At 39.5% G+C, this 25,347-nt stretch overlaps 1 protein-coding gene and 1 pseudogene across 3 annotated transcripts in view; both read right to left on the bottom strand.

The window, feature by feature from the left end:
• The window catches only part of URGCP (upregulator of cell proliferation), an 88,257-nt gene that overhangs the window by 21,205 nt on the left and 41,705 nt on the right, over nucleotides 1–25,347 (bottom strand). The window contains exon 2 of one of the 3 annotated variants that reach the window (XM_074358617.1): nucleotides 14,007–14,146. The exons of 1 other annotated variant lie outside the window; for it this stretch is intronic. Coding sequence is in view for 1 of the 2 variants with exons in the window: in XM_074358616.1 (XP_074214717.1) it covers nucleotides 4,491–4,504 (14 nt within the window). In the remaining variant the exon portion in view is untranslated. Of the gene's footprint in view, nucleotides 1–4,490; nucleotides 4,645–14,006; nucleotides 14,147–25,347 lie in introns of those variants that run through there. One more of the 3 variants, XM_074358616.1, reaches the window with a different exon arrangement.
• On the bottom strand, nucleotides 22,612–24,015 carry LOC141576129 (large ribosomal subunit protein eL31-like; annotated as a pseudogene).

The raw sequence follows: 25,347 nt of genomic DNA, 5'->3' as shown, positions 1-25,347 counted from the left end.
TCCTGATGGACTTCTCCCAGGAGCAGGTATATACCTTGTCTGAGTTCCTCAGTGTCTCCTCCCCGCAGTATGACCTGTGGGTCCTCTGCTCTGCTACCCTGGACTGGCTAGAGGACCCACCCTCCACCCAAGTAAAGAGCCCGGAGCTCTTCTGGCTCATGTGGCCCAGGCCAGGCTCCACTGGGAAAGCTAAGCCCTTGCCAGACGGGGAAGTCCGGGATCCTTTCCTCCCCTACAAAATGATGGCATTGGGAGAGAATCTTTCTGGACAGGGAAGACAAAAAGTTAAGGGGGGAGGGTAGAGCTCAGTGGTAGAGCACATGCGTAGCATGCACGGGGTCCTGAGTTCATCCCCAGTACCTCCATTAAAAAATATATTTAAAAAAAAACATTATATATATATATATACATACATACATACACATATACATACACCTAATTCCACACCCCACCAAAAAAAATTTTTAAAGTTACGTCTCAGGTACTTTTAAATGTCCAGTGGATGTTAATGGGAGAGCCTTCAGATGCCAAGGGAGGTAAGTTCTGCAAGAGTGGCCAGGAGGGAGGGTGAGGTGTCCGGTGGACCCCCCCTGCCTCCCACACCTTCACTCCAGGACAGGTCTGTTGCCTCACTCCCGGCCCAGCGCAGGGACTGCTCGAGTGCACAATGACCACATTTCCTGAAACAAAAACTTGATGGCGTGAGTTTACTAATGGGCTGTGGGTGCTTAGAATTTGATGTTATCCACCGGATCAAAGACAGTGGGACTGACTACTTCTGAGGGATTATAAGGGGTCAGGGGTAAAGTTTCTCTCTTCATGGGGAGTGAAGGTGGCGTTAGCTTCCTATTTCTTGACTCAGTAATTCCATCAGACAGCAAAACTTTTAAAGTCTGATGCCATCCCATGTTGGGGCGTGTAGAGAACCCATAAAACCTGGTGATGGCACAACCGTTTATGAAGATGCTTTGGGAGCATCAGTTCAAAACCGGACAGGCTCGCTGACCACAATGACCACAATTCTTTGTTACCTGCTTTATAAAAACACCTGTGCATGTCCAGAGGGAGACACTGAGGCGGGAAGCCCCCCAAAAAAACCCGGCATGGCCCCCAAGCAGGGCCACTGCTCTCCTGCCGGCACCACCCGGCTGCCTGGCCCAGAGGCTCGCTCTCACTTTCTGCCTCTGAAACGGCTTACTTACCCCTAAAGCTCTATTGGTTCCCTGAGCTCACTTCTGATTGGTAATTTCTCTCACTCCGATTGGTCTATTTCTACAAAGCTTGTTCCTGGTTGGTCAACTTCTGTTGTACTTTATTTGCATATGATGTTGCAAAGTGTAAAACTGGCACCTATAAAGGCCTGTGTAAACCTACAGACGGGGTCCAGAGCTTGGAGTGTTAACTCTTCTGGGTTGGGTGGTGTAGTAAACCTGAGTTCTCCAACCCTGAGTGCTGCTTGCTTGGTCTCTTGCCCGGATCTGGGTTGCTGTCACAACTGAGCCGTAACACCAAGCTGTAACACATTTTTCTGCAACACCACCAGCTATGCAGCGTTATCTTACAGAGAAAACTGGAGGCGCTCATAACCATGCCACAGAACATTATACAAATGTCAGATTTTAGGTGAATCTGGTCTTTGTTCTCACATGCAAAGAAAGCATTTCAAAGCAGATTGATGGGTGAATAAAGCAAGCTGCTGAACAGTATGAGACCGCTTATGTAGAAAGAGAGAAAATAAATGGTTAAGATGGCAACTTTTAGATTATGTGTAAAATAATAAATTTAAAAATTCCGGGGATGGAAACAGAGCAAAGAACAAATATAACGTGTAAATACAAGGGAAGATGTCTGTCAGGATACCCACCTAGGGTGGGAGGGGAATTTAGGTCCACCTGTAAGGATATCTCTCTGGTTAAAAAAATAATAATAATGCCTTAATTTTAAAAACACCAAAATGTTGTAAGTGGTGGTCTACGGAAACTCAGACTATACTTGATTTTTATTCTCTGTTTTATGTTTGTTTTTTAAAATCCCTACCATCAACAACCTGGAAAAATATGTATTTTGCAGGTAACTAGGTTTGCTATCCATCTAGATAGGTGTGAATGGATGGTTGAGTAGGAGCCCATTCAAGATGGGCTACAGGTGATGAAGGCTACGGACTTGGTCCCAGGAAAATACACATCGCCCCCCCACCCCCGCAACCCCGCAACACTGCATACAATTTCAAGGAATGCAGGACCCTGGAAGCTCACCCATGAATCGTGGACCCTAAGTCATTCAGAACCTCTGACCTGGGACATTTAAAGCTGAAGGGGTGGATGCAGTCATGCACATGTACTGGGGATTACAGAGATGGGCTACAGAACCCAAGGAAACCTTAACAATGAAGGAGCAGGCAGAGAAAGAAGAGATGGGGGCTATAAGAAAGGAAGCCCACGGGAGAGGGTAGACGGAGCAGGTTGATGACCTCCATCTCCCCTGCCTGCTCCGCCTTCCCCACACTGCTGTCACATGGATTCCCCAAGAACTGGGTGACAAACATCCCTCAGTGAACAGTGGGCATCAAGCCCACAAAAGGAGGCCAGGTCCTGCAGTCTGGCCCAGCCTCCATCTGTGGCCTTGTCTCTATTTAGCTCCAAACACACTGGGCTGTGAGTCATCTCAAATGTATCTTTTTCCTTTGATGCCTTCATTCTTGCCACTTTGTTTTGCATAATGCCTAGCACATGGGTAAGGTCCTCAAAAATTGTCAAGATTTCTTCTTTCCTTCCCAGCTGTCTTACAGAAATTGTCACTTGGAAAAGAACACCAGATTTGGTCGCTCCTCCATGAACAGCCCAGGATAAATCATGGCTCCCCTGCCATCCCTGCCCTGAATCTCTGGATTTGTTCCCAAAACACCCAGTCTACTAGGCTGGATGACTGCTGACTTGAGAGAGGCCTGGGGATCTTAGGAAATCAGGTCTCCGTGTCTGGACTCTGGTCTACCAGCAAAGCCCGCAGACATCTGGAGATGGGGACTGTCCCCAGATTTGTACATACCATAATAAGTACATAGTTCTTTCCATGAAATACACTAAAAATTTTGTACCCTTGCAGTGGGTACCCTTCAGAAATCAGCACGAACCGCAAACTCATGGGGTCATTCACAAATAGCTGGAACTGCAAATATCAAATCTATGTCCCTGTAGCCACCTACAGCAGTGCATACCAGCCCAGCATTAAGTACTGCTCTGATCCAGCTCTACAAAGTAGTGGGTTGGACACCAAATGCACCATCACTTTTTAAAGAGGCTCATGGCAGCCCTTCCTGCCTCCAGTCCATCCTGCCTCACCCTTTCCTGACAAGAGGGCCAGGAATACAGTGGGACCTTGGACCTCTGGGTGAATCAGCCTGGCCTTCTGAGGGATGAGCTGTTTATTTTACTTCCAAGCTCAGAGCACTGGGTGCTTCTGACTGCTCCTCCCCAAACCTAGAAAGACAGCAGGTGGATGGAAAATGCCCATGACTTGGTGGAATCAAATCCATATTGCTCCACTGCACTGAGCCCGTTCGCTCGGGGGCATGGTTCAGGCCTCACCTCTAAGGGCCCTCAGATCCATCATCTCTGCCTCACGCCCCCACCCCCACCGGTAAAAGGCCTTCGTGATGTGTAAGGATGTAACAACTCGATCTGCTATCACAGACACTAGATCTAAGACACTGTGAATGGCGGACAACAGTCAAATGCAGACTATTAACCAACCAAAGCAATGACCTTGAGACTAAATGTTCCTCCTCTGTGAAGCGGGGCTGTTGGGTGAATGAAGTCATTCCCAGCTTTCGCGACTAGTTAGACTATCAAACCCAAAAGTGATCATGATGAATTGCTGAGGTTTTATTTTGCAGTAAGGATTTCTTTTTTAATTACAAACTCTATGTGTCACCATCATTTCCTCAAAGAGAGAACACTCGGACACCAAGACAGCAGAATGGAGGTGAAATTCCCACAGCGGCAGCCGCCGCCGCTACCGGGCCCCGCGGCGCAGCCCGAGCGGAAGGCCCGGGCCGGGCCGGGCGGGTCCGCGCCGCCGCCCTGCGGGGCCGCTGGGGCCGGGCCCGCGGCAGGGAGGCCCGGCACTGGCTCCGGCGCGCGCCGGCGGGGAGAGCGGCCGCGGAGCGCAGGGCGGCGGAGGCCGGGCGCGCGGCTCCAGGCCCCGGGCGCTCGGGGGGCGGGCGGGGGGGGGGGGCCGCGCCCGCGCCCCCCGCCCCGCCCCGCCCCGCGCGGCCCCGCGCCCCCCGAGCCGCGACCCCGCACGCCCCCGCCCCCCGGCGCGGCCGCCTCCCCTCCCCGCGGGCGGCGGGAGCGGGCCGAGCGCGGCCGGGGGCCGGGGCCGGGGGCTCCCGCGAGGCCGCGGCCCCGGCCCTCCCGCCACCCCCGCGCCCCCCGCCCGCGCTCTCGGCGCCGCAGCCCCCTCCCCGGCGCGGCCGCCGGCGCCGCACTCACCCGGGCGACGCCATGAGCGCGGCGAGGTCTCGGCGCGGCTGCCGCCTCCGCTTCCTCCGCGCTGAGCGGCTCCGCCGGGGAGGGGCCTCGCGCCGGCCGCCCGCCCGCCGGGGCAGCTCCGGCCGCGGGGGCGCGGGGAGGGCCCGGGCCGGCCGGGGGTGGGGAGGCTGGGAGCGGGCCCGGAGCCGGCGGCGGGGGCGGCGGGGGTGGCGGGGGGTGGGGGGCGGCGCGGGGGCGCGGGCGGCACGTGCGGGGCGGGGGACGACCCGCAGCCCGGGCCCGCACCGACCCCCCCCCCCCCCCCGCCGGGTGCCCCGGCGCCCAGGTGCCCGCGGGCCGGGGCGCGCCGCGGGGAGGACGGGGCCACCAGGCGGCTGCGGGGACCCAGGTGAGGTCACCGCCTCCCTGCGATCTGAGTTTTCCGTTTTCTTAAGAAAAGCCTTTCCTTTAGCTCCGGAGTGCAAGGCGTTGTTATTATCAAGCAAAACAGTAACTTTGCTGTTTCTCAGCTGGTGTGCTGCTCTGCGGGAGTCACAGCGCGCAGCCCTGAGGACTGTGGGGCACTTTTATTACTTTTCCACACTGTATTATTTACCAATAATCATGAATTCCTGCAATGGGTTTCACCCCATCAAGCGCGGGGTACTTGAGTGTCCATTCCTGTCTCAGCCAAATGACTTTTAACAGATAAAAGAGCTCTTATAAGTGAAAGCATTTCATAAAAAGCGCTGGACAGTGAAAGCCTTTGTCGATCACATCTGTTATTTTTTTTAACATTTCTTAATTGAGTAATAGTCATTTTACAATGTTGTGTTAAATTCCAGTGTAGAGCGCAATTTCTCAGTTATACATGAACATACATATATTGTCACATTTTTTTCCGCTATGAGTTACCACAAGATCTTGTATATATTTCCCTGTGCTATACAGTGTAATCTTGTTTATCTATTCTACATTTTGAAATCTCAGTCTGTCCATCTGTGTTATATTTCATTATATGAACAATCATCATTTTATCGTTTTCACTACGAATAAAAACAAGGGACAGCAAAGCTGTGACTGAAAGCCTTGGCTGGGAGCCAGAATACTTGGGTTGAAGTCTGGACCCTACCAATAATCCTCTCCGGAACCTTGGCCAAGATGGAACCTTCCCAGAGCTACAGTTTCTTCAGCTGAAAAATGGCGATAATAAAGGTCCCTTCCTCTCTAGGAGACCTGAGTTAATAGGAGTTAATATTTGTGGAGGGATTAATACATTTCCTGGTAAACAGTCTCTTAACTTCTGGAGAGTCCATTCAACGTTTTCAGCCTCCTTGTTTCTTTCAGTAAAATGTTATCTCACAATTGCTGCCTTGAGTCCAGATGACAATGCTCTGTAAACGTGAGCTGGTAAGTATGGGGGCATGTGAGATCCAAAATAGGTGTAAACCCCAGAGGACCGGACTTAGAGAAGAGTTTGAGGGATGGGCAACTGCTGAATGGGCTGACTCAAGACAATAATGATTGCCACTGGAGTGGGGGAGGTCAGATACTTTTTTAAAATAAGCTGTTGGTTTTAAAATATATTTTGAAATAATGAATAATATCAGTGCAATGAAATTAAATATTCTTCCAATATGAATTTTACTAGGTATGTAGCAATTCACTGCATGACGGACCATCATATGTTTTAATCAACCCTATTATTAGACATAAATGTGATACATATATAATAATGTACATAAACACGCACAAACACACAAAGATTGCTGTTCCAGCACGGTCACCAACACTGATGATACTGCCAGTTTCAAAAAAACTCTCAATAAATGTTACAATTTATTTTTTTATCATTGCCAGTTTGATATGTTAAAAAAAAACTTTTGCGGGGGAGGGTATAGCTCAAGTGGTTGAGTGCATGCTTAGCTTGCACAAAGTCCTGGATTCAATCCCCAGTAGTTCCTCTAAAAAAATAAAACAAACCTAATTATCTCCCCTCCACCAAAAATAAAATAATTAATTTAAAAAAGAACTGTTTTGGCAAAATGGCAGACTAGGAGGTTCCGAGCTCTCCTTTTCCCACAGAAACATGAAGAAAGCAACCAGAAGCTGTCTGAACGAATTTTGTAGGGGTTTTGAAAAAGTCAAAGGTTTACAGCAACCAAGCAAAAATTCCAGCAAGAAAAAGCCATCTTTAAAATGACAAGAAAGTTTTGTGGCATCTTTCTATTTGCCATCGCCCAACTCCTTCCCCAGTGTGCCAGTGGCTTTGCTTGAGCAGGGAGCCTTCTGTTTCCCAGTCCCCACAGCCCCATCACCTTGCACTGGAGGGAGCAGAACAGACCTTGTTTGGATGCTACCTGACCTGTGAGAAACAGTAAAGGCGGTCCTTCAGTTTGAAATGCCAGGCAATAACTCATAACAGTATGAAGTTGTAAAGATCTGACAAAGAAAGACATGGGCAAGTATAAAAACTAGTATTCTTTTAAATTTCGTAGCTACTACACCTTTTATTTTCAACAGGACTTAAAAGACAAATGCATTAAAATAATTATCAATTATAAATCTATATTATTAGACTCAACGTATAAAGGTGTAATCTGTGATATTAGTAACATGAAGGGGAAACAGAACTGTATAGGAGTAAAGGTTTTATATGCATTTGAAGTTAAGTTGGTATTATGCAAATTAGATTGTATTATAACTTGAGGATGTTATATGTCACCCCCGTGATAATCACAAAGAAAACATCTTTAGGATATACAGAAAAGTGTATATGAGAAGGGAATTAAAACCTGCCATTAAAATTTTTTAAAAATCTGCTGAACAGAAAAGAAGGCAGTAAGAGAGACCAAAAACACTATAAGACTTTTTTTTAAAGTAGTAAAATAGTAAGTTCCTCCTTAGGAACAGTTACTTTAAGTGTAAATGGATTAAACTGTCTGATCAAAAGGCAGAGATAGGCAGAATGGATTAGAAAAATGATCCAAGTTTATACAGTCTACAAGTGACTCACATTAGATCTAAAGATAGAAAAAAGAATGAAAATGGAAAGAGATATTCCATGTAAATATTAACCAAAAGAAAGTTGGGTAGGCTATACTAATGCAGACAAAACAGGCTTCATTTCAAAGACTTACAAGAGATAAAGACATTATTGATTAAACGAAAGTTAATTAAACACAACATAACAACTATAAACATATATGCACCAAAAAGAGGACAGAAACATATGAAGCAAACATTCACAGAATTAAAGGGAAACACAGTTCCATAATAATAATTGACTACTTCAATAACCACTTTCAATAATAGATAAGAAAGCCAGATCAATAAGAAAATAGAGCACCTCAGCAATATTACAGATCAGCTGTACCTAATAGACGTTGACTGAAAAAAACCACAACCTAAAAGTTGAGAACTGTGTTTTATTCAGACTTTCTGAGGACTTAAGCGCGGAAGACAGCCTCTCGAATGGCTCTGAGGAACTGCTCCAAAGAGGTAAGGGAAACGTTTTTGCAACAAAAACCAGATAGAACATCAAAAGATTGCAGTTCATTGAGGACAAACCAGATATCTCAAGTTGATGAATTCAGCACTTTTCTCTGTATGGGAAGATGCAAGAGGCCGGGCTCAATGACATCGTTCCTGTGATGCGCACCTGTGCCATCAGGGGCCAGTGTCCGCTTCTCTCCATCCTGCATCCCCTCAGGGTGCCCAGTCGGGGGCAGCTGCAGTGGCTGATGGCTTGATGCCTGCAACATCATTTGTTTCCTGATATGGCAGGCGATATTTTTCATCCACGGTGCCCCTTCATAAATTCGAGCGACGTTTGGGAGGCATTTTTTGACTTTTTTTGTCCCATGGTTGATAGGAAGGCTCAGTCCTAGATCAGGTGGAGATTAAGTTGACAGGCCAATCAATGTGTTAATTTTTGGATCAGGCCCTGTTGATAATCTAAAATTCTCTGGATCGCCTGTTTCGCTAGTCTGTGATGAGCCAGGAAATGTTTTCCCTTGCATCTTCCCATATCTAGAGTTGTACAAATACAATTATCCTATGCAATTATATATGTAGCTCAGTTGCCTCAAGACATTTGGCCATCACAGAGTCCTGGTTACACACTGGGTAATACGATCTTATAATTTAGACAGGACACGTAACATAGCTAATAACGTTAAGGTCATAGTTCAGCAGAGAGAGACTCAAAGCATAAATTAAGATAAAAATTAAAGCAGTGGTAAGTATAAATAGTTGTAATCTGTCACAAGCAACCATCAAGTCCACAGGGGAGTGAGCTGGAGAAGCCAAATTCTGGAGGGATCGGGTAGAGAGAAAAATCTTCGTTTTATCTTTATCTTTGTTTACACAGTTATGCTTTATCAACCTATTGAAGGTCATAGCATAAGAGGAAAAGTTTTTCTGGAAAGCAAAGATTAAAGTCCAGTATATTTCAGGAAAAAGTCATAAAATTGTAAGTCATATTTATCAGTTCATTTAGTCCCATGTAATTAATTCCTGTTGATCTGGGTGAAGTTGTCCAGCTTTCCATTAGAGTTTTGTAATTTCTTACCCAGTTCAGTGGTATGATCTCAAAGTTATAAGAAACATATTTGTCAGGAAAAAAAAAATCCTTTTTGTGAATCTTTTTGAAGATCTTCATTTTATAAAAGCATCAGAGTGAAACAATGATTATCTATAAACAGCAAAAGTCTTAAAGTGGCGTGGTTAAAGATCTGATTGCAATGCAATTGTCAAGAAACTTGAACATTAATGTGACACATAACATTTCAAGATAACCAGAATTATGACCGGTAACATTATACCAGGACATATCACATTTACAGAAATTCCAATATTTATATGGAGGAATATTTATCTCCAGTCACTTGGCAATGCTTCTCAAGTAATTTAACACACCAGGTAAGTCTAGTTAGTTTAATATCCCTCTCTGAGATGTCTCGGGGTTTACTTTGAAGCACCCCAGAGTTAGCTGGAGGTTAAAAGAACTTTAGTTAGAATTTATTACTTGGGAAGTTTGTCAAAAATATCAAAAAAAAAGTTTAAAAATACTTGGTCAAACAGGATCATAGATCACAGTGAAACAATACTTACTTACTTAACCAAAGTGACAAAAGATTTCAAAAAGCAAATACAGATTGCTTAAAGGCAAAGAAATTCACTTAATCTATTATCAAAAGCAGTATTCCAAGAAAACTTTTTTCTCTTAACAGAGAGAAATCAAATCCAGTCCTGTACCAGCCTATGTTTAATAACAAAACCCATTTATCTAATTAAATTTAATCTAATCCCAGCCTGATCATGCTTAAAACTCTTTTAAACAAAATCTACCACAACTCTGTGTATCCATATTAGTTGATCCCAATTTTGTTTTTTAAATCTAGAAATGATCAGCTCTATGACAAAATTACTCCTTCCCCTTAACAACATGCATTTCCATCTTTTATACCTTCTTTTGTTGAAAACACACATCTGCTTTCCCTGTATAACAAAATGTTTCTCTTATTTTTAGTAGCTTTAACTACATATTATAATTTTAATCCTTATAAATCTCTATCTCTAGCAAAAACCAACAAGCAGCAAGTAATTGTGGACTGTTTATCATCCCACCACTTTCTGATTGGCAAACTTAGAAATATTCCATAACCTCTAAAAACATACAACTTCTCATGGTATAATTTCTTTTTTTAAATGTGGTACAAGACATGTGTTTAATAAACCCCACATATCTTTATGAGATGAAAAAGAAAAACATATTTTTCATCTCATAAGAAGACAAAAGCGGTTAAATTTAGACCTGTTGAGCAATTATTGTTTTAATATTCTATCTTATTTGAAATGAGCTGGGACAGTCAATGAGTTCCCATCATTTAACTTAACCTCACAAAACTCAAGTTAGCCAAAATCTGGAGAATCTATTTTAGATAGACATACCCCAAAACATAATTATTTCTAAAAGATTTCACCTAAAAACTCTTTACCTCATTTACTTTTATTTTACAACTTAGAAAAACCATACCTTATCAAGCTTTTTTTTTTTCTTGTTGAACTCTGCAATAGAAATAACATGAATTTATTGACCTTCAGTAAATCTAGGTACAGTAAGAGAAAAACACATCTATATTGATTAAGTCAGCAAGTGTAAGCCAGCTTTAATAGCAGATATTAATTTAATACGGATTATCCTAAATCATGTGAACCTGATATTCATTCTAGCCAGTTTCCTTTTCAGAAATATTTAATTTGTAAGTGCTTACTTTTAAGTCAAGTAAATAGAGCTATTTTATAATTTTAATTTTGATAGAACTCTCTGGAGGTAGAGACATACTATACGTATAATGTGTTTACACAGACATATAAACAGGCAAAACTAGAGATCTCATACCTTCACTCTAAAAACTTATTTATGAATCAGATATTATAAAATAAACTTACTAGTTTACAAATAACAGTTGGAATAAATTAAATTTGCTTGCTAAGGCTTTACTGTTTGTGGAAAAGACTCTTAATGATTTCTATCTGTTCTTGGTCAAACCTTAAGGAAACTGTGAGATTTTGGGTGAGGGGGCCTTTCCCTTTTTCTTCTCCTTTAGCTTTAGGTTTTACTTGATTGAGCAAATGAGGCTCTGTCTCAGGTCACTGTGAGTTGTATTTACATTTCTGATTTGTAAAAAGATTTGCAAGACAAAGACAGTTGCTTTTAATTTCCCAAAGAACTGGTCTGTCACCTGAATGACATCCAAAGATTCATTTGTCCAACTATATTTTCTTTAATATGCTTCTTTTTTAATATCAGTGAGAAGCTCTCCAGCTAAGCTGAAAATCAAGAGTTCTATGTTCTAAAACTTTAAGAGTTTAATTTGCCATGCCTTCAAAAGCTTGTATAAGGCATTCAACAAAGGCCCTCTTTCTGGGTGCACAGGTTAGACCGAGAGCAAAATGTCTACTATTATTTTTATTAGCCCCTGAATATTGCTCTCAGTCTTTATATATTATGGGTTCAATTAACCCTACTGGCTTCCTTTAGTATGTTTAATTAATATTTCCTGAGGGGCAGATTCATAGTCCCTGCCTTATAATATCAAGCAAGGGAAACATTCCCTACTGAAACATGTCTATCTCAAAATATAATTAAGCAAAAGAAAGGTAACTGAAGTGGGAGGGAATGGGGCAGGGCACCACCATTGAAGGAATGACACAGCCATTGAGGGCAAACTGGTTAGAACCAAGATGGCGGGAGACTCGACTTCCCGTTGACCTTGAGCCTCATGGCGCACCCACAGGCGCCATGGCGGTTCCAGGGCTGACCATAAAAGGTGTTACTTTAAACACCCCACACCTCTCGGTCTCTCTCCCTCTCACCTTTCTGAGATGGACCACATTCTGTGTATGGAGTGGGTACCTCTCTAAATAAACTTGCTTTCACCTTACCAAGCCTTGCTCTTGAACTCCTTCCTGCACGAGGCAAGAACCGAATCTCCCACAACATAACCATCTTATATAAAGCCCATTAAAACATACCATTTTTTATAAACTTTCATCTCAATTCTATCAACGTTTATACCTTTAACGTTGGACCCAATCAACACGTCTTGGTCTTACAAGGAGTCCTAAAAGCTTTCCTTATTTTTCAATCCCCCATTTTATCTACTTGGTAAAAAAGGTTCTGGGGTTCCCAGTGAGGGTTCGAACCAAGGGACTCAGGCCCTTTTGTAAATCTTTAAACTTGATTAATTGGCCTGTCACCCCAAGTAATTGTTGCTCAGATATCTCAGTGTAATTTTCCATCAGCCTTTAAAATATACATATATATAAATATAAATATAAATATAAATATAAATATATATATATTTATAAATAGGGCAGACTAGTCTTGGGCCCTTTAGTATTGGGACCAGGGTTGGGGGGTGGTCCCTTTGATCCATTCAACCTTAAATAGTGTTGTATCAAAACTGTTTGTTTTAATCCCAATAACGTCTTTTTATTTTTCCCATTTCTTAATAACCATCTAGAGATTTCTTTATCCTTTTGGAATGAGTCCGTTTAAAATTTCCACCTTGCTGGGGAAAAGTCGCTAGACGTTCTCTTAAGATTTTTCTTATTTCCTTGTGAATCAACCCAATTAGCATATTAACATTCTAATTTTTTTTTTTTTTTTTTTTAGCATCCTTAAGACTTATTGAAGGGAAGCAGAGGCCATAAATAAGGCTTCCCCAAACCAATTTTGTTTCTTTGTTTTAAATTAAGGGAGCTCCTAGGTTAACTTAACTGCGATATATATACACAATTTCCACCTTTCAATTTGTTTTTTATAGGTGCCAATAAAACAGCTGTTTATAACGAGAGTACTCTAAAATATTTACCACTTTAGAAGTTTCTCCAATCTAAAAGGATTCATAATCTGGCCACTAATGAGATATACCTTAATTCTGACTCGAACCAGTAAGATGCAAGGGGCTTCCCCACAAGGGAGTGTGAAGGATGTTGCCTAAAGAAGATCCAGAACGTTTACTCCCAAGAATTGTCTCAGAAAGTGAAGACCTTTATTGTGCTGTCGGACAAGACAAAGGTTAAGACGGCAAAAAGCCCCAGAGTTGGAACAGTCAGACCAAAGATTAGTCAGTATCCCAAAGTATTTGATTGTCTGCCAAGTGTACACCATACATGTATCTTCTGGACGGCAGAGACCAAGTCCTCAAAACACATGCACAACGTACACACACAAACCACGTAGGAGGTCAGGGAGAGCATTTGCATCTCAAAGGCACAGGAAGAGAAATGCAAGTCCCCCCCCCCCCCAGAAGGGCTTTTGTTTCTTTAAGGTCAGAATTCTGAGAAGATGTTTTATCAAGCCAACTTTTTCTAACTTGACTGCTCGGTATACAATAGAAGAGCCCCCATCTTAGTCATTTTTCAGGGCAAGATTTTCTTTAATTCACAATTAAGTACATACTTAGAAGTGTTAAGTTTTGTACCTACATAAACCTGGCTGGGGTATAGCTGGAGGCAATCTATCATTTCTCTCTCTTTTGTTTAGAAAGCTGTTCCCCATTCTGAGGTTAGTTTGTCAAGATAATTAAAATGAGTGGGTTTTCCTATAGAGAAGTCTGCATGGTATGTGGACCTCCCTCCATCACTCTCGCAAGCTCCTCAGTTGCCCAAGAAAGCCATTATTGACCAGGAGGAGATGTCCCTTCTGTGGAGCTGAAAGCTCTCATGAGATATATTCACATTTATTTTGATAAGCCCTACTTAAAATAGCCAATTCAAGGAAAAACCCAGCTCAACCCTACTTAGTGTCTTTCAACTGAGCAAAGACTTCGCAGTCTTTTAACTGAGGATAGCCCACTCAGTGTCTAAATTGAGCAAAATCTGCTCAGTGTCTTTCAACTGAGGATAACCCAAATCAAGTTTCAAGGACAATCTACTCCTCCAGAGAGGAGTTTTTAACATCCCTGAATAAAACTTAAGATCATCAGCCAATAATGGGATGTATGAGGACCAGGAGAGACTCACCCAAATTGACCTGGGCTCTCTGAGGAGGCAGATGGGCCCAAAAGGCCTCTGCTGGTATCAGGCTGTGGATCCCCATAGAGTTCAGGCAAGGGAGAGAAGTCTGCTCTGGGTCCCTTTGTGATGGTCGCCAAAACTGTTGACTGAAGAAAAAGCACAACCTAAAAGTTGAGAATTATATTTTATATGGCGGACTTTCTGAGGACTAAAGCCCCACAGCCTCTCAGATAGCTTTGAGGGACTGCTCCAAAGAGCTAGGGGAGAAACTAAGATATGTAAGAGTTTTCACAACAAAAATCAGGTAGTCAGAACATCAGAATATTACTGTTAATTAAAGAAAAATCAGACATCTTGAGTTAATTAATTTACCACTTTCCTATATATGGGAAGCTGCAAAAGTCTGGGCTCATAGAAATCATTCCTTTGATGTGCACCTGAATTATCTAGGGCCAGTATCCTGCTTTCCTCCATTCTGAATCCCCTCATGTTGAAAAATCAAGGGCAGCTGCAGTGGATGATGGCTTGATGACTACAACATCCCTTGTGTACCAATATATAGTAGTCCACAAAGACACATACAGAACACTCCATTCAGTAACAGCAGAATACACATTCTTCTCAAGTGCACATGGAACATTGTTCAGAACAGACCATATGTTAGGCCACCAAAAAAAGCCTTAATAAATTTTAAAACATTGAAATCATCTTTAATCTCCAGAGTTACTTTTATGATCACAATGGAATCCAACCAGACACCAAAAATAGAAGGAAAATGGAAAGTTCACAAATATGTGGAAACTAGACAACACACTCTTAAACCAACAGATTAAACAAGAAATCACAAGAGGAATTAGAAAACACCTTGATAAAAATAAAAACAACAGGCTAAAACTTATGCAGCAAAGTCAGGGCTAAGATGGAATTTTATACCATACTTATATAAGTATCTATGTTAAAGAAAAAGAAAGATCTCAAATTAATAACCTGACTCTATGTCTTAAGGAACAACAACAAAATGAACAGCAAACCAAACTCAAAGCTAGAAAAAGGAAGGAAATAGCAAAGATAAGAGCAAATAAAAAAATAGAGAATAGATAGAGAAATGTTAATGAAATAAAAATTGATTCTTGGAACGATCAACAAAATTAACAAACCTTTTATTAAACTCACTAAGAAAAAAGGAAACAAGACTCAAATTACTAAAATAGAAATAAAAGGTGGGCAAGTATAGCTCAAGTGGCAGAGCACTTGCTTAGCATGCATGAAGTCCTGAGTTCAATCCCCAGTATCTCCTCTAAATGTAAATAAATAAATAAACCTAATTACCTCCCCTTACCAAAAAAAAACCTAAATAAATAAATATCACTGTATAAAAAATAAAAGTATACATTAAAAAATTAAATTCAGAAATAAAAGTGGGGACAGTACTACTGATTTTGCAGAAACAAAAAGAATTTTAAGAGAATACTAGAACAGTTGTACACCAACAAATTGGAAAGCCTAAGTAAAAAAAAATCCTGGAAACATACTATCATCCATAACTGAATAATGAAGAAACAGAAAATCTGAATAGATCTACAAGTAAAGACATTGAATTAGGAATCAAAAAATATTCCCCCCAAAAAACCATGGACTAGCTACATATTCGTACATTTTACCAAACATTTAAATGTTAGTTAAACTAACTCCAATCCTTCTCTAACTCTTACAAAAAGTTAAAAAGTACCTCTGATTTTATTAGGTTAACATTAGCCCAATACTAAAGCCTGACAAAAACACCATAAGAAAACTGCAGATCAATAACCTTTATTGACACAAAATATACATCCTATATTGATACAAAAATCCTCAACACAATACTAAAAAACAGAACACAGAAACATAGAAGAGGATTATACACCATGACCAAGTGAATTTATTCCTGGAATGCAAGGATGGTTCAACATATGAAACTCTATCAGTGTAATATAACAAATTAATACAATAAAGTTGCATTTCTATACCCACACAAAATCTAGTCAAAAAGGAAAGTAAGAAAACAATTTTATTTGCAATAGCATCAAAAAGTAAAATACTTAGGAATAAACTTAACCAAGGAGGTGAAAAATTTGTACATTTTAACATTGTTTTAACATTGATGAAAGAAATTAAAGACACAAATAATTGGAAGGGCATCCCATGTTCATGGATTGAAAGAATTAATATTGCTAAAATATCCATACTACCCAAAGTGATCTACAGTTTCAGTACAATCCTTATCAAAACCCCTATGGCATTCTTTGCAGAAATAGAAAAAATAATCCTAGAATTCATTTGGAACCATGAAACACCCTGCATGTCCAATGAACTTTTACACAAGAAAAAAGTTGGAGGCATTACACTTACTGATTTCAAAATATATTATACAAAGCTATGGCACTGGCATTAAAAGAAACATATAAAACATTGGAACATGGCAGAGAGCTCAGAAGTAAGTCCATGCATGTACAGTCAACTGATCTTCAAAAAGCATATCAAGAACAAAAAATTTGGAAAGGATAGTCTCTTTAATAAACAGTGAAGGGAGAACAGGATATAAACATGCAGAAGAATGAAGCTGCATCCTTATCCCAAATTATACACAAAAACTACTTAAAGTGGATTGAAGACATAAACATAAAACCTGTAACCATAAAACTCATAGAAGAAAGCATAAAAACATTGGACTTGGGGATGATTTATTGGATATGACATCGAAAGAATAGACAAATACAAATATATCAAACTAAAAGGCTGCTGCACAGCAAAAGAAACAGTCAACAAAATGTAAAACAACCTATGGGATGGGAGAAATACTTGCAAACCATAGGTCCGATAAAAGGTTAATATCCAAAATCCAAAAGGAACCATTAACAAATGGGCAAAGGACATCAATACACATTATTCAAAAGAAGACGTACAAAAGTCTTCCTTTATACAAACAGGTATATGAAAAGATGTTCACCATCACTAATCATCAAGAAAATGCAAACGACAAAAATCAATGAGATATCACTTCTCACCCATTAGTATGGCTATTACCCAAAAACAAAAGACAGCAAGTGTTGGCAAGGATGCTGAGAAATGGGATGCCTTGTACACTGCTGCTGGGAGTGCACATTAATACAGCCACTATGCAAAATCTATGCCAGTTCTTCAAAAAACTAAACATAGAAATACCATGTGATTCAGTCATCCCACTTCTGGGTATATATCCAAAAGTACTCAAGTCAGAATCTCAAAGAGATATGTGTACTCCCATGTTCATTGCAACATTACTCACCATAATCTCAATATGGACACATACTAAATGTCTGTCAATGGATGAATGGGCAAAGAAAATGTGGCATATAAATACAATGAAATATTAGTCAGCCTTTAAAAAGCAGCAAATCCTGCCATTTGGGACAATTCAGATGTACCTGCAGGACAATACGCTAAGTGGAATAACCCAGACACAGAATGACACATACTGCATTATCCTACTTTTATGAGGAATTTAAAACGGGCAAATTTAGAACCAGAGCATAGAATGGTGGTTATGAGGGGCTAGGAAGTGGGTAAAGTAAAGAGGTGTTGGTTGGACAAATGGTATAGAGTGTCAGTTATGCACATTAAGTAAGTTCTGGAGATCTACTATACAACATAAGGCCTGCGTTAACAATGACATATGGCATACTTAATTTGCTAAGAAAGTAGATCTCATGGTAAGTGCTCTTATCACAAAAGAAAAATATATAATGAATAAATAGATAAATAAATACTAAAATTAATAAATGAATGGAGTGAGAGGAGACTTTAGAAGGTCATACGTAAGTTTATGGCCTTGATTGTGGTAATGGCTTCACAAGTGTATCTTATTTCCAAGCTAATCAAGTTGTGCAGCATTTTTAAGTTGATCATACTCAATCAAGAGGTTAAAAAAAAAAGTCAGTTGTATTTACATATACTAACAATGAATAATACAAAGAGAAATTGAGAAATCAATTCTATTGATATTTGCATCAAAAAGAAAAATATTTAGAAATAAATTTATCCAAAAAGGCAAAACATGTGAACACTGAAAACTATAAAACAACAATGAAAAAAATTAAGATATAAATGGAAAGACATCCCACATTCACATTGGAGATCTTAATATTACAAAGATATCAATACTACCAAAGCAATCTACAGATTGAGTAAAGTCCCCATCAAAATCCCAAGCCATTTTCTACAGAAATAGAAGAATCCATCCTAAACTTCATTTGGAATCTCAAAGAACAATAATTATACAAGCAAAACAGTCTTGAAAATAAAGTACCAAGCTGGAGAGGTCACACATCCTTATTTCAAAACTAACTACAAAGATACAGTAATCAAAAAAGTGTGGTACTAGCATACAGACAGACATATAGACCAATGGAATAGAAAATAGAGTCCAGAAACCCTCACATACATCTCTATATGTTGAAGTGTAGTTGATTTACAGTATTGTGTTGGTTTCCAGTGTACAGCAGAGTGATTCAGTTATATACGTTCTTCTGATTATTTTTCATCATAGGTTATTACAGGGTGTTGAATATAATTCCCTGTGCTGTACAGTAAATCCTCATTGCTCATCTATTTTATGTACAGTACTTTGTCAATGCCATACTCATTTATCCAGCCCCCAACTTTCCCCGTTGGTAAACATAAGTTTGTTTTTTATGTCTGTGAATCTGTTTCTGTTTTGCATGTAGATTCATTTGTATTAGTTTTGAGATTCCAAATATCATACAGCATTTGTCTTTTTCTGTCTCACTTACTTCACTAAGTACCATGTCCTGTAGGCCCACCCATGTGGCTACAAATGGCTTATTTCATTCTTTTTTATGACTGACTAATATCCCATTGTATATAGAGCATATTTTCTTAAACCAACCATCTGTTGACAGGCACTTGGGTTGTTTCTACATCTTGGCTATTGTAAATAGTGCTGCTATGAACAGTGGGGTGCAGGTGTCTTTTTGAATTAGGGTTTTTGTCTTTTCCAGATATACACCCAGGAGTGGGGTTGCTGGATCATAGAGTAACTTTATTTTTAGCATTTTAAGGAATCTCCACTGTTTTCCATAGAAGCTGCACCAGTATGCATTCCTAACAGCTGTGTAAGAGGGTTACCTTTTCTCCATATCCTCTCCAACATTTCTTATTTGTAGACTTTTTGATGATAGTCACGCTGAACCCCATGAGGTGCTACCCCATTGTGGTTTCAATTTGCATTTCTCTAATAATTATTGATAGTGAGCATCTTTTCATGTGCCTGTTGGCCATCTCTATGTGTTCTTTGGAAAAATATCTACTTACGTCTTCTGCCCATTTTTTGATTGGGTTGTTTGTTTTTTTGATATTGAATTGTATGTGCTGTTTTTATATTTTGGATATTAACTCCTTGTCAGTTGCATCATTTGCAAGTATTTTCTGCCATTTCATAGATTGTTTTTTCTTTTTTTTATATTAACAACCATGCCAATGGGATTCTTTTTAATTGAGTTATAATCAGTTTACAATGCTGTGTCAATTTCTGGTGTATAGCACAATTTTTCAGTCATACATGAATGTACATATATTCATTTTCTTATTCTTTTTCACCATGAGCTACGACAAGATATTGAATATATTTCCTTGAGCTATACAGTATAAACTTGTTTATCTATTCTATATATACCAGTCAGTATCTACAAATCTCAAACTCCCAGTCTGTCCCTTCCCACCCACCCCCATCTCCCGGCAACCACAAGTCTGTATTCTATGTCTGTAAGTCTGTTTCTGTTTTATATTTAAGTTCATTTGTCATCTTTTTTTTTTTTTTTTAAGACTTCACATATGAGCGATCTCATATGGTATTTTTCTTTCTCTTTCTGGCTGACTTCACTTAGAATGACATTCTCCAGGGCTATCCATGTTGCTGCAAATGGCATTATGTTGTCATTTTTATGGTTTAATAGTATTCCATTGTATAAATACACCATGACTTCTTTATCCAGTCATCTGTCGATGGACATTTAGGTTGTTTCCATGACTTGGCTATTGTAAATAGTGCTGCTATGAACATTGGGGTGCAGGAGTCTTTTTGAATTAGGGTTCCTTCTGGATATATGCCCAGGAGTGGGATTGCTAGGTTGTTTTTTCATTTTGTTTATGGTTTCCTATACGGTGCAAAAGTCTTTAAGTTTGATTAGATTCCATTCATTTATCTTTGCTTTTATTTATTTTGTCTTGAGGGACTGATATGAAAAAATGTTGCTATGATTTACTTACGTCCAAGAATGTTTTTCCCATGTTCTCCTCCAGGAGTTTTATGGTGTCATGTCTTATACTTAGGCCTTTAAACCAGTTTGAGTTTATTTCTGTGTATGTGATTTACACATAGCTGTCCAGCTTTCCCAACACTTGTTGAAGAAATTGACTATCTTTTCTCCATTGTATATTTCTGCCTGCTTTATCATAGATTAATTGATCATAGGTGTATGGGTTTATTTCTGGGCTCTCCATTCTATTCCATTGATCTATCTGTCTTTTTTTGTGTGCCAATATCAAACTGTTTTGATTACTAGAGCTTTGTGGAATAGTGTGAAGTCTGGAACGGTTATGCCTCCACCTTTATTCTTTTTCCTCAGGATTGCTTTGGCAACTCTAGGTCTTTGCGGTTCTATATAAATTTCAGAATGATTTGTTCTAGTTCTGTTAAAAACATAACAGGTATACTGACTGGAACTGCATTCAATCTGTAGATTACTTTGGGTGGTATTGTCATTTAAACAATATTAATTCTTCCCATCCAAAAGCATGGGGTATCTTTCCATTGCTTTGAATTATCTTCAATTTCCTTTATCAACATTTTATAGTTTTAAGCATATACGTTTATTCCTACATTTTAATTTTTTGTGACACAATTTTAAAGTGGATTTTTTTTTTTTTTACTTTCTCTTTCTGGTGTTTCATTGTTAGTGTAGAGAAATGCAACAGGTTTCTGTATATTAATCTTGTGTCCTGATACCTTGCTGAATTCATGTATTAGTTCTAATAGTTTTTTGTGTGGAGACTTTAGGGTTCTCTATATGGAGTATCATGTCATCTACAAATAGTGATAATTTCACTGCTTCCCTTCCAACTTGTATACATTTTATTTCTTTTTCTTGTCTTAGTGCTGTGTCCAGAACCTCCACTACTATGTTGAAAAGAAGTGGTGAGAGTGGTTACCCTTGTATCATTCCTGAATTTAGCGGGAAGGCTTTCCATTTTTCACCCTTGAGTATTATGTTGGCTCTGGGTTGTCATAAGTGGCTTTTATTATGTGGCGATATGTTCCCTCTATACCCACTTCAGTGAGAATTTTTGTCATGAATGGATGTTGAATTTTATCAAATGTTTTTTCTGCACCTGTTGCAACGATCATGTATTTTTTGTCTTTCCTTTTGTTAATGTGGTGTATCACATTGATTTTGTGTATTTTGAAATATCCTTATGCTTCCTGGAATGAAACCAACTTGATCATGGTGTATGATCCTTTTTATGTATTGATAGATTCCATTTGCTGATATTTTGTTGACGATTTCTGTATCTATAGTCAACAAAGACATTGGCCTGTCGTTTTTTTGGTAGTATCTTTGTCTGGTTTCGGTATTATGGTGATGGTGGCGTCACAGAATAAATCTAGGAATGTCCCCTCCTCTTCAGTTTTTTTGAATAGTTTGAGCAGGACAAGCATAAATTCTTCGCATGTTTGGTAGAATTCCCCAGAGAGGCTGTCTGGTCCTGAACTTTTGTTTGCAGGGAGTTTGTTTTTTTTTTTTAATCACAAATTCTATTTCACTTCTATGATTGGTCTGTTCAAATTATATGATTCTTCTTGACTCAGTTTTGGCAGGCTATATTTTTCTAGAAGCTTGTCTGTTTCTTCTAGGTTGTTCAATTTGTTGCCATATAATTGTTCATAGTATTCTCGTGATTTTTTTTTTTTTCGGTATTTCTGTAGTATCAGTTGTTATTTCTCCTCTTTCATTTTATTTCTTATTTTGTTTATTTGGGTCCTCTCTCTCTTCTTCTTAGTGAGCTTGGCTAGAGGTTTGTTGTTTTTGTCATTTTGAAAAACTAGCCTTTGTTTTCATTCATTTTTAAAATTGTTTTTCAGTCTTTATTTTACTTATTTTCTCTCTGATCTTTATTGTGTCCTTCCTTTGGCTGATTTGGGCCTTTGTGTTTGTTCTTCTTTTTCTTTTTTCTTTTTTTTAAAAACATTTTTATTGACTTATAATAATTTGACAATGTTGTGTCAAATTCCAGTGTAGAGCTCAATTTTTCAATTATACACGAACATATATATATATATATATATTCATTGTCACATTATTTTCTCTGTGAGCTACCATAAGATCTTGTATATATTTCCCGATGCTACACAGTATAATCTTGTTTATCTATTCTACATTTTGAAATCCCAGTCTATCCCTTCCCACCCCTCACCCCCTTGGCAACCACCAGTTTGTATTCTATGTCTGTGAGTCTGTTTCTGTTTTGTATTTATGTTTTGTTTGTTTGTTTGTTTTCTTTTAGATTCCATATATGAGCGATTTCATATGGTATTTTTCTTTCTCTTTCTGGCTTACTTCACTTAGAATGACATTCTCCAGGGCCATCCATGTAGCTCCAAATGGCATTTATTCTTTTTCATGGCTGAGTAGTATTCCATTGTATAAATATACCACTTCTTCTTTATCCAGTCATCTGTTGATGGACATTTAGGCTGTTTCCATGTCTTGGGTATTGTAAATAGTGCTGCTATGAACATTGGGGTGCAGGTGTCATTCTGAAGTAGGGTTCCTTCTGGATATATGCCCAGGAGCAGGAGTCCTGGGTGGTTCTTCTTTTTCTAAGTCTTTCAGGTGGTAGGTTAGATTATTTGAGATTTTTCTTATTTGTTGAAGAAGGCCTGTATGAACTTCCCTCTTAGAATTGCTTTTGCTGCATCCCATAGATTTTGTAAGGTTGTGTTTTCATTGTCATCTTTCGAGTTATTCTCTGATTTCTTCTTTGATTTCATCATTGACCCATTGAGGGGTTTTGTAGCAGGCTGTTTAGTTTCCATGTGTTTGTTCTTTCCCTGCTTTTCTTTCTGTGGTTGATTTTGAGTTTCACACCATTGTGGTCAGAAAAGATGCTTAATACAATTTCTTTCCTCTTGAATTTGTTGAGGCTTCTTTTGTGACCACATATGTGGTCTATCGTAGAGCATTTTTCATGTGCTCTTGAAAAGACTGTGTATTTGGATTTGGTGTTCTGTAGACATCAATTAAGTGCAATTGGAGTATCGTGTCATGTAGGACCTCTGTTGTCTTATTGATTTTCTGTCTATAAGATGTCAATTGATCTTAGAGGATTGTTAAAGTCTTCTATTATTATTGTATTATTGACCATTTCTCCCTTCATGTCTGTTAATGTTTGTTTTATATATTTAGGTGCTCCTAAATTGGATGCATATATGTTAATGAGTGTAATATCCTCTTCTTGTCTTGATTTCTTTATCACTATATAATGTCCTTCATCTTTCCGTTTTTTGTTTTTTGTTTTTTTTCTTAGCAGTTCCAGAACTTTATAGAAAATCAGCAATTCATTCTCATCCACATTAACTGTAGATTTTTTTTTAAGTAGTGTCAGGTACATAGATAACCAATGTATAGAGCTTGTTTGGTGAATCTTCATCTTCATTACATTTTCTGGGCAACTGCACACAGATACACTACGGGACATTCTTTATTCCTTTGGCCCACACAGCTTTGTTGAGTCTGGTGTCAATGCATACATCTGGAGTTCCCATCTCCTTCATGGCAAATTTCCGGATTTCCTTGAGTGCCCAAGGCACGTGCTAATTGAAACCTACTCCATGGATGCACTTGTGAATGTTGATCATGTATTCTCTGGTCACCATGGTGGACTGGCCCTTCTTCTCATCACCCTTCCTTGTGGGAGCCATTCTGCTCGCATGGGTTGGAAAGGAAGGGTGCAAGGGTTTGCGGCAGAAGGAAAGCCCTTCTTTGTCTTTCTTTATGGACTTTGTTTTAAAGTCTATTTTGTCTGATGTGAGTATTTCTACCCCATTTTTATGTCATTTCCATTTGCATGAAATATCTTTTCCCACCCCTTCACATTCAATCTGTGTGTGTCTATAGCCCTGAATTGAGTCTCCTGTAGGCAGCAAATTTTAGGTTCTTTTTTTTTTTTTTTAATCCAGTCTACCTCGTGTCTTTTGATTGGAGTATTTAGTTCAATTACATTTAATGTAATTATTGACAGATACACACTTATTGCCACCTTAACCTTGTTCCAGTCATCTTTATAGTTGTCTTGTGTTCATTTTTTCTTCTTTTTGTTTTTTCCTTTTGTGGTTTGACGTTTTTCTTTTGTAGTATGATTGAGTTCCTTTCTTTTTGGTTTTTGCGAATCTGTTGAGAATTGAATTGTCTCCTTTTGATTGGTTCATCTTCGTAGTTTCTAGTTCCTTGGTACCATGATTTGTGTTTCCATTGATAATATTTCTTAATTCATTTAGCATTCTCAACACCTCCTTGTTGAGCTTAGGGCCTTGAAGATGGTGAGGTCTGTTCCAATATTTGTTCTTTCATGGGATTTTTCTTATTCTTTTAATTGTGAGTAATAACTCTGCCTTTTCATTTTACTTAACTTTCTCTGTCTCTATGAATCTAGGAAACAGTTGTCTACTGTGATCTTGAAGGGGTGTTTTTATGTGGGAGTGTCCCTGTGTAGACTGTGTGTTCCAATATTTTTGATGTGAGAGCTGGTTTGGGTATGGCTGACAGCCATGTCTTTCCTCAGAGTACGTTGGTCATTATCCCCTTGATAGGGACTGTGATTGGTGTCATACGGTCTAAAGCCTGTGCTGGATGTGAGGCAGTCCTTTCTCTTTGCTCTGTGGCTGTCACTGCCCTGTTGGTGGTGGGGTCTGCTTCTCAATTGGAGTAGAAGCCCTGAGGTTCAGGTTTGATCAGGCTTTATTGCCCTTGAGTGCATGGCCTGTCCCAAAGTTTGTGTTTGCTAAAGCAAGTGAGGCCAGTGTGGTCACAGCTAACCTATGCACCACCTGTGCAGACATCCATGGTTCTGTTCAGAAGCATCACAAGTTTGTGTTCCTCTTTCAGTTGTGTTCATCCCACATCTAGCACAAGGTTGTGGTGTGGATCAGACTGAGGCTGGATGTTGGGACATTGTAGCTGCATGAAATGAGGTGGTTGTGCTCCATCTGAGATCTGGGCTGTCTCCATGGCAGACTTCTCCCAGGACCTGTCTG

Source organism: Camelus bactrianus, chromosome 36, assembly GCF_048773025.1.
Source record: "Camelus bactrianus isolate YW-2024 breed Bactrian camel chromosome 36, ASM4877302v1, whole genome shotgun sequence".
NCBI lineage: Eukaryota > Metazoa > Chordata > Mammalia > Artiodactyla > Camelidae > Camelus > Camelus bactrianus.
The sequence above is the reverse complement of the archived record's forward strand: the minus strand, read 5'-3'. Positions and strand labels throughout refer to the sequence as shown.